This window comes from Pongo abelii, chromosome X (assembly GCF_028885655.2).
Source record: "Pongo abelii isolate AG06213 chromosome X, NHGRI_mPonAbe1-v2.0_pri, whole genome shotgun sequence".
NCBI lineage: Eukaryota > Metazoa > Chordata > Mammalia > Primates > Hominidae > Pongo > Pongo abelii.
Genome location: NC_072008.2, coordinates 15,416,909 through 15,431,474, shown reverse-complemented (window position 1 = coordinate 15,431,474; position 14,566 = coordinate 15,416,909). Strand labels below are relative to the sequence as shown.

General features: G+C 39.4%; 1 protein-coding gene across 1 annotated transcript in view; it reads left to right on the top strand.

Moving 5' to 3' along the window:
• VEGFD (vascular endothelial growth factor D) overlaps positions 1-13,119 on the top strand; it is a 38,804-nt gene extending 25,685 nt beyond the window's left edge. Inside the window, exons 3-7 of the mRNA XM_024240732.2 lie at positions 847-1,037; positions 3,738-3,886; positions 5,875-5,975; positions 11,321-11,516; positions 12,459-13,119. Coding sequence (XP_024096500.1) covers positions 847-1,037; positions 3,738-3,886; positions 5,875-5,975; positions 11,321-11,516; positions 12,459-12,585 — 764 coding nt within the window. The 3' untranslated portion in view covers positions 12,586-13,119. The remainder of the gene's footprint in view (positions 1-846; positions 1,038-3,737; positions 3,887-5,874; positions 5,976-11,320; positions 11,517-12,458) is intronic.
• The last annotated feature ends 1,447 nt before the right edge of the window (positions 13,120-14,566 follow it).

The window sequence follows — 14,566 nt, the reverse complement described above, 5'->3', positions numbered from 1 at the left end:
TACAGTTCAATGGCAAGCTGCAAGGAAGTCTTTGTGTTGCCTTTATCATAAAATTGAATCTTTCCCCCAAAACACCTGTAGAAAGGCTATGCAGCATTAAGTATCAAAGGGTCAAAATCTAATTTAAAAAATAAATTATGAGAGAAAAGCAAGTACTGTTTTACAAGAAAGTATATAATTTTTTTTATTCTCATATGCTTCTTTTTTTGTTACCTTCAGATTAACTATGGCCAAAGCATTGCTCATTCTATTAATAAGAACAGGCTTATTTCATCATTTACATAAATATCAGTATCGGGCACTTGCAAATGAGAAAACTCTGATTTGAGGAAGGATTAGTTTCACTTCAATTTCCATTTATGCGTTTGCCAAGTTTAAATCCTACTGTAGTTACTTAAGCAACCAACAGAAACGTATTTCTTGATGATGCTAAAACCTACCTACACCTGGCTTTAAGCAGAAGAAATGCTATCCAGCTGTATCCTGTAAATTGCTTGATAAATAATATTTACATGTTACTTCTTTACATGCTTCTATTTACTTCCCTATTAGCAAGCTTCTCCAGATGTATTCAATGTAATTATGTACAGGACATGGTGTTCTACCTCAAAGGGAAATAAAATACTTACATTCTACAAAGGTATGGTATAAATGGGAAAGAGCACAGAGATTGGTTGTAACTTCTCTGCAAACAATCTTTGGTTAAAGGACTGACAAAAAATATCCATCTAGTAAAAGAAACAAGCAGTAGAAATGTGAAAATGACTGTGTTGAGCATAACCCTGGCACATGTTGGCACACCAGGGCCATTCCACCTGCTAGCCCCAGTGAGCTTTCTCTCTGCAGTTATAGATGAAGAATGGCAAAGAACTCAGTGCAGCCCTAGAGAAACGTGTGTGGAGGTGGCCAGTGAGCTGGGGAAGAGTACCAACACATTCTTCAAGCCCCCTTGTGTGAACGTGTTCCGATGTGGTGGCTGTTGCAATGAAGAGAGCCTTATCTGTATGAACACCAGCACCTCGTACATTTCCAAACAGGTATGAGGACATCGGCAAGCCTGCCATCTCTAAAGCCCTGATGATAATAGCGTTGATAGCTACAACAACCTTGTTGCCAAACACTGTACTAAATGCTTTATGTGCATAATCGCATTTAATCTTTGAAACAAGTCAAGAGGGTATTTTATGCTCCTTTATAGATGAGGAAACTGAGGCTCAGAGAGGTAACTTACTTATCCAAGTTTATACGGCTGATAAATAGCAGAGCTGGGATTCAAACCCAGGTCTGTGGGAGGCCAGAGCCTGAACTCTTATCAGTTATTGTCTCTCTGATGCTATAATGTCAAGACTCAGAAAGCCATACGGAAGTTAGTAGGACAGGACGTTAAAAGGAATGAAGATAGCTGTGCTGTCTTGTGTATCCATCAGGTTCTGTGTTGCTCAAATGGAGTGATTGAGAAAAGTTTAATGAAGGTTGTGGGCAGAATTGGGGAAAGAGGGATGGGACAGTGAAGCACCTGAAGCTAGCAAAAAGGGGGAGATTTCCCCACCCTTAGACTGAGGAGACAAGGGGAGGGAGCAGTTATGGGAACCCAGAGGGAAAGCAGAGAAGAGGGTTGCTGGACTGGCCACTGTCAACTCTTAGCCTGGCAGGGAGTGGGGGCAGGGGCTGGGAGAGGCAAGAGGGTTTATAGATGTAGCCCATGGAGGGCAGTGTCCTGGGGCAGAGAGCCTGATGGGGAAGGAAGGAGAGAGGATGGTGTCTCTGGAGGGGCAAAGAGAGAATATCTAGCACAAAAGACATTTGGAAATAATTCTGCAGTCCCCATGAAAGAAATAATTTAGCCCTCTTCATCTTATAAAACTCCCTTTGCTTAGTAGGTAAGTTTTCCTTTCTCTGGTTACCATGTTTTTAATAAATGTCTCATATGAGAGCAGTAGTAACAACTTGGGAAAGCAATACTAAAAAACTGTACATCAAACTACATTATTTTTGGTATCTCTTGCAAATTCCTTGAATGTTGATATAGTTATTTAATTGTCAGTTTGCCTATATGATTTATTCTCCTTTTAACTGTAAAAAGAGGTAGTACAAGAAATTACATGCACTGAATATATCCATGTTAGGTAATTTTCTTAATGCTGATTTGTTTTGTTAATAGATTTACTTATCCTTAATTTTGTTCCTCCACCCTCTAAAATATCCTTTAAACTGGAGAGTTTCTTTTTCTAAATTCTTTTAGAGAATCTTGGAGCTTGTGCGAATTTTAACCTCTACTATTTGACAATTAGAAAAAAAAAATGACCCAAGTAGGGCTAAGCATCAATTCTTAGTAGAAAAAAAAGCTTGCATAATGTAAGAGGGTTTAGTTCATGATCATGTGATTCCCTAGAGCATAGCCAAAAAATTGTGCAAGAAGATGAAGTTTATGCCAAGTAAACACTACAAAAACACTCTCACTTAGACTCATGGAAGTTCCATTACATATTGAGATGTCAGAATAAACACAACCTTAATGGATTGCTTCCACTTAATAGATAGTTGAGTACTTCATTTTGACTGCTGTACTCAACAAATGATTAATTTCATGCAATGTACTTAAGTTTAAGTGTACAGCAGTTTTTCTTCCAAACATGTATTTTAATAGTAGTTTTTAAAAAACTATCTCTCACCCCAAAGTTATGGACTATTTGGCAAACCACCTCTTAGAAACAAAGCGAACAAATGAATATGTAGTAAGGACTACATGGAATGGTGATTGAATGGACAATGCATTAAAATCAACTTCAAACTCATCCACACATCATAGAACCACTCAAGAAAGTTGTATAATCTCTCTGTACATCTGTTTCTTCACCTGTAAGATGGGGATAATAAAAACCCACCCCATAATGTTATAAGGGGTAAATGAGTTGACATGAAAGCACTTACAACAGGGCCTGGCCTATGGAAAGCATAGAAAGAGTGATATACATGTTAGCTATAATTATTTGTTTGGGCATCATGATCTTGTATCAGTCAGCTATTAATACACAATGCTATATAACAAACACACTAAAACTCAGTGGTTCCAAGCAACAATGATTTATTCTCACTTATGTATCTGAGGTTCAGTTAGTTTAGGGTGGATTCAGCTGGGCTTGACTCTGAGCTGCAGTGTGAGTCCAAGTCAACTTCTATGTTTCCCATCGCTTGGACCAGCAAGCCTGCCAGATTATGTTCTTTTCATGGCTACAGCATAAGTTTGAGAAAACAAGCCCCATAAAACATGTACAGTTCAAATTTGTACTTCTGTCATGTCTGCTAACATCCCACTAGCCAAAGAAAGTGACGTGGCCAAATACAAAGTCAAGAGACAGGAAACTATATTTCTTCAATAGAGATGGTATGAGAAGGGACGAATAAATAGTTTGAATAATAACCTATTCTAATAAAATCCTAAAGAAACTGCATAGCTTTAATCTCATTTAACCCTTACGATTTACACTCAAATTTAAAGCAGGAGCAGGGATTAACAGTACCATTTTACAAGGGTATCAATGATCAAAAAGTTAAAAGATTTGACCAAACTTAAACACTTCATAAAGTTAGATGAGCCTATTTAGTTCCATTCTTAATGGACAACTTGGCTAAAGTCATTGCCATAAATGACAAAGGCAAAAATTCAGACTAGAACAACTTTAAAAATAATATATAAAATTAAAAATATATATTGTGGTTATCTTTCTCTGCTGTAGCTCTTTGAGATATCAGTGCCTTTGACATCAGTACCTGAATTAGTGCCTGTTAAAGTTGCCAATCATACAGGTTGTAAGTGCTTGCCAACAGCCCCCCGCCATCCATACTCAATTATCAGAAGATCCATCCAGATCCCTGAGGAAGATCGGTAAGCACTTTTGTTTTTTTTTTTATAGTGGATTATGCTTGTTCTTGCCTTGCCAGAACTGTGTGTAGAGGATATTTCATTAATGTAGAGTTATCAATTTATCTTCAAATTATTCATATTTTAGCTTCTAACCTGAACCTACTGGTAATAACTGGCAAATACATATTTTTATTAGATGTTAGATATATATTGTGGTAGGACCAAAACGCTCAGTGGTATGAGCTCGTCATGTCCACTCGTAGACACATTTGTTCTTAATATACATAGTCTACTGCAGGTGTAAAACCGCTCTAACCTCAAATTTAGCACATGCTCCAGAACAAGCATTAAATACAACTTATTTCAAGCTGTTTGTATATTTACATCCTGAAATGAGAGAAAACAAAGAAGATTCCTGGAGTCACTGGGAAGTGACAAAACTAGCAGCACGTGAGTTTTGCAACTTTCTAATCTTTCCCCCTTAAGATTACCAAATGGAAAACCCTTATTTTAAATTAAAATGACTTAAAATTAATTTGGCTTTGAAATTCTCTTGAGATTAATTTTGTGATTATTTATAAGACAAACGACAAAACCAAAGGTAAGGATCACTTATTTGAAGAAAAAAAAGGATTTAATATAAAGAAACAAGTAAAGGGTAACTGAATGAAAAGATCATTAGTTAGATACTTAGACTTTGCAAAAGTAAAACAATAAATATATTGTGTGAGTGGCAAGTAAAACAGTAAGCTGGTGATTAGTTAACACTGAACCAAGAAGACACCTCCGCCTCTCTCCAGCAGAAAAGAAAACTTGTAGAAAAGCAACATTTATTCTCAAGATGTTCCTGCTGTTCTGGCCAATGCTTTTATCTTTATTTTAAAGAAAATAATCTTAGGGGCCGGGCACGGTGGCTCACGCCTGTAATCCCAGCAGTTTGGGAGGCCAAGGCAGGTGAATCACGAGGTCAGGAGATCGAGACCATCCTGGCTAACACGGTGAAACCCCGTCTCTACTAAAAATATAAAAAAAAATTAGCCAGGTGTGCTGGTGGGTGCCTGTAGTCCCAGTTACTTGGGAGGCTGAGGCAGGAGAATGGCGTGAACCCGGGAGGTGGAGCTTGCAGTGAGCCGAGATCGCGCCACTGCACTCCAGCCTGGGCGACAGAGCGAGACTCTGTCAAAAAAAAAAAAAAAAAAAAAAAAAAAAAATCTTAGGAGGTATGTTAGAACATATTTAATTTTGGTAAATAAACTGTTGACAGCTATAATTTGCATAGTTTTAACATATATCATCTTAAGAAGATTACAATTTCCAAAATTACAGTTTAGTTTCTAAACATTTCCACGTAGAATATTTATAATTACAGAATCACTATCTAGTAAGATGCAGTTCATAAATACAAATTAAGCTCCTTTAAAATCTTTTTTTTTTTTTGAGACGGAGTTTCGCTCTTGTTGCCCAGGCTGGAGTGCAATGGCGAGATCTCGGCTCACTGCAACCTCTGCCTCCCAGGTTCAAGTGATTCTCCTGCCTCAGCCTCCCGAGTAGCTGGGATTACAGGCATGTGCCGCCATGCCCGGCTAATTTTGCATTTTTTAGTAGAGATGGGGTTCCTCCGTATTGGTCAGGCTGGTCTCAAACGCCCGACCTCAGGTGATCTGCCCACCTCGGACTCCCAAAGTGCTGGGATTACAGGCGTGAGCCACTGCGCCTGGCCCGCTCCTTTAAAATCTTAACTCTTCTCACATCCTTATCATTTTGTGGTGAGAACATTTGAAATTTACTCTCTTAGCAATTTTGAAATATAAAATACATTATTATTATTGACTACAGTTACCATGCTGTGCAATAGATCTCAAAACTTTATTTATCCAAACTGAGAATAAAAAGCAAAAAATAAATTTAAAAAATCTTAACTATTATCTACTCAGGAATTTATTTAATGTTCCAAAGTTTTGATTATCCTTGAAAGCTTTTAAATCTGGTTCATTGTTTTCTTTTCCTAGCTGTTCCCATTCCAAGAAACTGTGTCCTATTGACATGCTATGGGATAGCAACAAATGTAAATGTGTTTTACAGGAGGAGAATCCACTTGCTGGAACAGAAGGTAATGATAGTAGTAGTAAAATAATAACAGTAATAATAAAAGTAGCAACAATAGCAGCAACCGTTATTGAGTACCTAGTATGACCAGACAATGTTGTAAATCTTTTATATGTTTTAACTCATTTAATTCTCACAACAACCCTATAATATACTATTGTTATTTCTTTTTTTACAATTACAAAATGGACACACCAAGATATCGAGTAATTTCCTCAAGGTCACACAGCTGAGAGTGATAGAAGTGGTCAGATTCCAGAACCCTCTGTACCATAATCATGTAGTAAGTCCATCAATGCATCACTCTGCTTTTTAATCTCAAAGAAAAGCCCAGAGTGATTGGAGCATCCTGAAACACTGAAATTGAAAGGGGATGTTAAACTTGAATGAAAGCTGCTTCGGAACTAAATACTAGTCAACTGCAGTTTACTAATTTATTTGTATAAAAGTCTCACAGGAACAAAAAGTAATTTTGGACTTGGTTTTTGTCAGCTGCATCATATGAAAACACACCAGTAATTTGAAAAAAGAAATGGGGGAATAAGAGAAAACTTCTTCTGGAATTAGGGCAAAGCAAAAGCAAAATATGGCTATTGGTCTAAGGGGAGCTGGGAGCAAAATGAGATATAGTCAAATTGTCATTGCTCATAATCCGTAATTCTGTGACTTTGGGTGATGAACATTTGCTTGAAAATGAATTCATTTTAACTTATTTTCCAGAGAGCTTTACATGGTTCCACCAAAAAAAAAAAAAAAAAAGAGAGAAAGAAAAAAAAAGTCACAAGTAGTCATGCAGTTTTAACCTTGCTTGTTTTAAACTATAATCTACAAGCAAGAACAGTAAGGGCTAAACTCTAAGAAAGCTGTCCTAAAAACTGTAAATAGCAACCTACTCTCCATTCTTCTGCCTCTCAGCTTCCTTCTAAATGTTTTCATGAAAGCTCAACCCAGAGCATGTGGGGAAATTTAATATTTATGTAGTTTAAATGCCCATGCCGATCTTGAATGTTCTTTACACCCTTCCCACCAAGTGTTCAGCCATCCTCTACCAGAACATACATCAGTTATTTGGAGACTTGCCATCCAATGAGGCAGCACCAAGGGGTGAGCACACTCCTGTTGTTATACTGAACTGAAATCTCTCTCTAGAACAAAACAGACTGCCCAATGGAATACAGTAAGAGTCATATATGTAACTCACATTTTACATTACTCACATTAAAAAGGTAAAAAGAAACAAGTGAAATTTATCTTAATATATTTTATTTAATCCAATCTATCCAATGTACTATTATTTCAACATGCAATCAATATAAAAAATTCATGAGCTAGCCTGCATTCTTTGTGCTAAGTCTTTGAAATCCAGTGTGTGTTGTACACTTACAGCACATCTCAATTTAGACTCTGTTTCATGCCCAATAGTCACATATGGCCCATAGCTACCTTGTTGGACAGCCCAGCTCAAGAGCATCAACTCATTAGTTCAGGTTTTACCCTGTAGAACCATGTAAAACAAATCTAATTCTTTCTCCATGTGGCTCATGTTTTAATAGTGTTAGAAAATTATTGTGGGGTTGGCCGGGAATGGTGGCTCATGCCTGTAATCCTAGCACTTTGGGAGGCCGAGACGGGAGGATCACTTGAGGTTGGGAGTTTGAAAACCAGCCTGGCCAGCATGGCGAAATCCCATCTCTACTACTACTAAAAAATAAAAATAAAAAAAATAAAAATAAAAATAGCTGGGCGTGGTGATGTGCGCCTATAGTCCCAGCTACTCAGGAGGCTGAGGCATGAGAATCTCTTGAACCTGGGAGGCAGAGGTTGCAGTGAGCCGAGATCATGCCACCGCACTCGGGCCTGGATGACAGAGTGAGACTCTGCCTCCAAAAAAAGAAAGAAAGAAAGAGAGAGAAAAAGAAAAAGAAAAAAGAAAAGAAAGAAAAAGAAAGAGAGAGAAAGAAAGAAGGAAAGAAAAAGAAAGAAAGAAAGTAAGTTACTGTGGGAAGGGCAATATATTTAGAGCTTAAAGGCTCTAGCTGAGGATTTCCTAGCACAAAGCCTCTGAGACGGTTTTGTACCGAGGAGGTTTGTAGGCAGGCACAAGGCATTAAAGGGTAAAGAGAGAGGCAGCAGACCACAGCGCAGTTGCTAAGAGGCATCAGCCTAAGCCAATGGGAAGTTGAAGCTGGGAACCCCTGCGGGGGTAAGTCTTAAATCTAGGTGAAGAGGCTGAGCCCTGTAGACCGTTCATTGGCTGCCTTGGAGAGGGGATGTAGCCTTAGGTGAGGCAGCTTATTTCTGCTGTAGATAATTCTTGGGAAGGCACTCAGCCAGTACACGTGCGTAGAGGGTGGAAAGAAGAATAGGGAAGAAGAGAAGTGCTGCTCTAAGCAGGGGGTATATGAGCACTCAGGGCTGGAGGTGAGAGAACATACTGGAAGAAGTTCAGCATGGTGGGGATATAATGGGTGGGGACATAATGGGGAAGGGGCTGGTTAGATATGAGAGAAGAAGCTGGACAGGCTTACAGGGGCAAAGCAGAAGGACCTTGTAATTCTTGCGTGGGAGCTTGAATGTGATACTAAGGACAAAGGGAAACCACACAACTGGCTCAAGCAGGAGAGTGACAGTACCCATTACAATTTTAACAAAATCATATCAGCAACAGTGTAGAAGAGGATGCGTTGACTCGGGGCGGGGAAAGAGGCAGGAAACCTTTTGGAAAGTTGTAGCAATGATCTAAGTGAGAGGCGCAGGGTGGACTGGATCACAATTGTTTCTCATTCTCATCTCCCATAAGTCCCCAATGTGGACCAAGTTCACATTCATTTCTCCAGTGGCCCCATCAAATTGATGGCATTTACTGAGCTTACTGCTCACTATACTTTTTTTCCACACATGTGACTGTTAAGCCAACTGCCTTTTCTACAGTGACTTCTCTTGCCCAGATGAGCACATTTAGGTTAGTGAATCCAAGTCTAATTTAATTGAGTCTTGTTAGATTCAGGTCATTGCTCTAAATTGTTAAAACAAACGATATACACAAACACACACACACACACAAAAGAATAAATTGAGGAGGTCCCAATTCTGTGTTTTAAAATACTTAATATGTCCCTTCCTTCTTGAAGAGAGCTACAATTTCAAGAATTTATTTTGAAAAAATTCTATCAGTTTATTGATAAAAATGGTAAAAGGAACAAAGCTGAGAACAGAACATATCACCAAACTCTCTAGGGACGGAAATCAATACATAATACTTCAGGATATCACCCTCAGCTACTTGCTGTTCCACCACCAGTTCTCTTGCATCCAGTCTTTGTTTCTTTTAACTTGGCTATAAGGATGTGAGCACAGTCTCTGCCAAACAGCCTGCTGAAGTTCTGCAAACACCTTGTGGATTGTGTTTCCCTAAACAACCTTGTCCGACAGTGGCCTTGGGCCTGTCTGAAGTATTCTTAGTGAACTTCTGCTGCCACCTAGTGATCATTGTGAATTTTTAAAGAGCCTCTTTATCCTTTTAACAAGTTATTCTTGTCTTGCCCCAAAGCAGCATCTGCCTCACTGGCATATGACTTACAAAGCTCACATTTTTCCTCTTCACAAAGTTCAAAATGGGGATATCTCAGATTTAGCCTTCCAGCACCCATTCTCAAACGTCGTCCATTACAGAACAGTTTAAACTATAAAGTTGAACCACACGAGATTGTCATTTTGATATGTCATTAAAGTCAGATATTGGCAAGAACATATGGTTTAACCCAATGTCTTGGAATGCTGGATGGGATTCCCAGAAGCTCCATACATCAGCCTGCTTCAGGACCCTTTTATTACACCAAATAAACCCAACAAACATCCATAGAGTGCCTATTTTATATCAGAACAATGAGACCTGCTCCTTCTCCTTCAGGACATTTTACTTAATGGGGGAAACATACAAGTAAACAGACAAATGTAATCAGTGCAAGAAAGAATCGGACGGAAATATGCACAGGATAAGGACACTTAGCTAGACCTGCAGACATTGGGAAAGATGTCAGCGAAAAGGGATGGCAGAAGGAAAGACAAGGCCAAAGGCATGGGACTGGGAGGCACTGGAATATTAGGGCAACAGAAAGTGCTGTCATTTGGTACAAATGGAACACACAGGATATATGAGAGCAAGAAACAGAAGATGAGTCTGTAAGGTTATTATGGTCCAGTTCATGGAGGGTCTTGTATGTCCTGGTGGGAAAATTGGTTTTTATTGTGGGAAGGGAACCTTTTAATGCATTGAAAGCAGTGGAATGAAGTGATTTGGTTTGCATTTGTTAATCATGTGAAGAAGAATAGGTTGGAGGGATAAAACTTGTGGTGGTGAGATGAGTGACAGAGCGACAGCCATCTACACAAGAAACACAGGGTACAGACTGAATTGTGGCAGTGGTAGTGGGGATGGAAAATAAAGAACAAATTTAGAGAGGCAGAACTGAGTGGACACGATGCTCAGACTTACCAGAGCAAGTGAGTCAAAAATGATGTCACCATTCCCTAAATGAGGCAAACTGGGAGAGAAGCAGTTTTTCTCTGGGGAGAAAACTACTAAACATGTACGTCCCTCCAAAACCTTCAAGAATGCTAAAGGGACAGAGTCAAGTTCTTCCAAAGTTTCTGTCTCTTCTATTTATTTTGCAATGAGTTTCAACTTGTTAATCAGAAATGGATTTGGAGTAGTAGCTATTCAATTGTTTTATACACCTTCCAGAAGAAATATTTGTCAGCTGAGTATGTCAAAAACTTCTCAAACCCTCCCCTTTACCTGAATGTATCTTCCAGCAGATGTTGGTGGAATCAAAGTTCATTGTTGCTCCTATACCTTTTATACTAGTGTTATGATCTGCAGTGAGGACATGCATTACTATTGCTACCCCTGGCCTGGAATGTGTGAGGTGTATTTCTACAACACCAATTATTTTGTCTGTCTCTCCTTTTAATCTCCACCAAAAAATGGAGACAGTTAGACTCATAACCCTTAGACATCCTATATTTTATTACTAATACTTGGTTGTGGAAGTTTGCATTTTAAGCAAGTCATCAACATAAAAATCTCTAAAAATATTTTATGAAGAATATTCAGCTTATGATATTTTAAAAATCACAAACCTAAGAAAACACACAAACCTGTGTTTGTATTGTGAAATCAGAGGTTAATCTCCCTCACCCTGTGAAAAAATTAGGGTCATAAATCTATAGGAAAGAGACTGGGTGAATCCAAGTTAGTTACGGATGACATAAAAGATACAATCAACTTTGATGATCCAATTATCCACACTACAGCTATCTGACCAACACGTTTCTGTTTCTCTTTAGACCACTCTCATCTCCAGGAACCAGCTCTCTGTGGGCCACACATGATGTTTGACGAAGATCGTTGCGAGTGTGTCTGTAAAACACCATGTCCCAAAGATCTAATCCAGCACCCCAAAAACTGCAGTTGCTTTGAGTGCAAAGAAAGTCTGGAGACCTGCTGCCAGAAGCACAAGCTATTTCACCCAGACACCTGCAGGTAAATGCCTTGAGTTGTCTTGCCTTTACTCATGACATTTAATGTAAATGCCATTTTAATTTGGTGGGATTCCTTAGTAAGCTAATTTTTCCCCTTAGTGCCTGAGTCCCTTTTGGATAAGAGAACAGAGGTTTAGCAGCTAAGGAATAAGCAAGAGTATACAGAATCATGATTAATCATGAAATTAAGAAAATCCTGCCTGCTATTATGTGTTTAGAGCTTTTTTTTTTTTTTTTTTTTTTTTTTTTTTTTTTTTTTTTTAGAGGGAGTCTCACTCTGTCTCCAGGCTGGAGTGCAGTGGCGCGATCTGGGCTCACTGCAACCTCCGACTCTCTGGTTCAGGGGAGTCTCCTGCCTCAGCCTCCTGAGTAGCTGGGATTACAGGCACGTGCCACCACACCCAGCTAATTTTTGTATTTCAGTAGAGACGGGGTTTCACCATGTTGGCCAGGATAGTCTTGATCTCCTGACCTCATGATCCACCCGCCTCAGCATCCCAAAGTGCTGGGATTACAGGCATGAGCCACCGCGCCCACCCGGGGTTTAGAGCTCTTAAACAACAATGAAATTGGTAAAATTTAAGCAATTATTAGGATATTGCTTAATAATAATATTTTAGGAAGGGGAGGTTTCAGATCATCAACCTGTTTAGTTCAATCTCTCATTGTATATGTCTATGTATGTTTGTTTTTTTTCTTTAATGAAGGGAATGTCATTGGATTTATATAGCAAGTAATTTATTCATGAATAGAACACTTGGAGGTTACTGATTCACTTTAGTGGATTTTGAATCCATGTGGGATAACCATGCAGGATTTTATACTGACATTTTAAATAAATGTCTGAAAAACTTCCTCTGAAAACTTAATCAAATCAGAACAGTTATTCTTTTGAATCTAGTCATTGATTCTGAATTCTCATCTTTATTTTCTTTTGCAACAGCTGTGAGGACAGATGCCCCTTTCATACCAGAACATGTGCAAATGGCAAAACAGCGTGTGCAAAGCATTGCCGCTTTCCAAAGGAGAAAAGGGCTGCCCAGGGGCCCCACAGCCGGAAGAATCCTTGATTCAGTGTTCCAAGTTCCCTATCCCTGTCATTTTTAACAGCATGCTGCTTTGCCAAGTTGCTGTCACTGTTTTTTTCCCAGGTGTTAAAAAAAAAATCCATTTTACAAAGCACCACAGTGAATCCAGACCAACCTTCCATTCACACCAGCTGAGTCCCTGGTTCATTGATGGATGTCTTCTAGCTGCAGATGCCTCTGCACACCAAGGAATGGAGAGGAGGGGACCCATGCAATCCTTTTGTTTAGTTTTGTTTTTGTTTTTTGGTGAATGAGAAAGGTGTGCTGGTCATGGAATGGCAGGTGCCATATGACTGATTACTCAGAGCAGATGAGGAAAACTGTAGTCTCTGAGTCCTTTGCTAATCGCAACTCTTGTGAATTGTTCTCATTCTTTCTTATGCAGAATTTGATTCGTATGATCAGTACTGACTTTCTGATTACTGTCCAGCTTATAGTCTTCCAGTTTAATGAACTACCATCTGATGTTGCATATTTAAGTGTATTTAAAGAAAATAAACACCATTATTCAAGCCATATAATTTTATGTCATTTAATATGTTTCCACTCCATATTTATGCTAAAGAAAAAGTGTTTTAAAGAAAGAAAGGAATTTCGAAGTGGAAGGTGCAGGGAGAGACACAAACACTGGACCTCAGTTTTGGGAAACCAAGGGAATAGCTCTCAGAAAGGTTAAGATCTTAAATGAGGCTAAGCAAATGTGACCCAAGAATCCACTGCAAATCACTCTGTGCTTTGAGATTAAATTGAACTTGACCTGATCCCCATCCCATGGCAAAGGGGAACCCATCCCTGCCCTTGACCTCTTTCCTTGACCTCTTTGAGAGTTTGCATTTTTTCTAGCCACCTCTGGCTCCAAGTTTCTGCACTTACTCAAATCTCAGTGTCATGGACACCCCAACTCTCATGGCAACACAGTTCTTCTCTCTGTTCTACAGCTATCGCTTTTTTTTTTTTTTTTTTTTAGACCGAGTCTCACTCTGTCGCCAGGCTGGAGTGCAGTGGTGCGATCTTGGTTCACTGCAACCTCTGCCTCCCAGGTTCAAGTGATTCTCCTGCCTCAGCCTCCTGAGTAGCTGGGTCTACAGATGCACACCACCATGCCCAGCTAATTTTTGTATTCTTACTAGAGACGGGTTTTCACCGTGTTGGCCAGGATGGTCTCAAGCTCTTGACCTTGTGATCCACCCTCCTCGGCCTCCCAAAGTGCTAGGATTACAGGCATAAGCCAGTGCGCTCGGCCACATAAAGCCTTTTTCCTCAAAGTACTCCTACATCTAATTTGTTGGTGATGTAGACTTTATTGAAATTTTGCCATAACAGAGATAATTTAGCAGCATTAGCAGGTTTGTTATGTATTAAATAACTTAAAATTAATCCCTGCGTAGTATCTTGCATAGATAGATATGTGTATAGACACACACAACCCATTATGGTACTTACAACACATTTGTGTAAATAGTTGTGTTCCTGTTTATCTCCCCACCATACGGAGACCTCATTATGATTGGAAACTGTGTCCTGATAAAATTTGTGTAACCCAACTTTCTCAGGCCAGAACACCCTGGAACAGTACAATCAAAAGGAGAAAGACAATGATAAACAATGGAATGGTAAACAAATGTAGCCCCACGGTAGTGGCATTGTTTGATCCTGGCCCAAATCCCTACCCTTCCTCTGCCAGGGTTTCTAAGCAGTTCTTGAATTCTTCCTTCATTCACTGAAATTCTCTGAAGCCTGGGGTTCCAGGTCCTTTGATGTTTCCCTGGCTTTAACTCTCAGTCCCTGCCCTGGGGACATGAGCTAACCTTCACCTGGCCTTGGAACCACTCCCCACTGTGCTGCCATTGTCATTGCTCTTGTCATTTACTGGTGCCAACCCAGTCACTCCTCTTTTGCCACTGTTCTTTTTGCCCTCACTTTATGACCTTGATGTCAACAGGCTTCTTCCTTCTCATTTTAC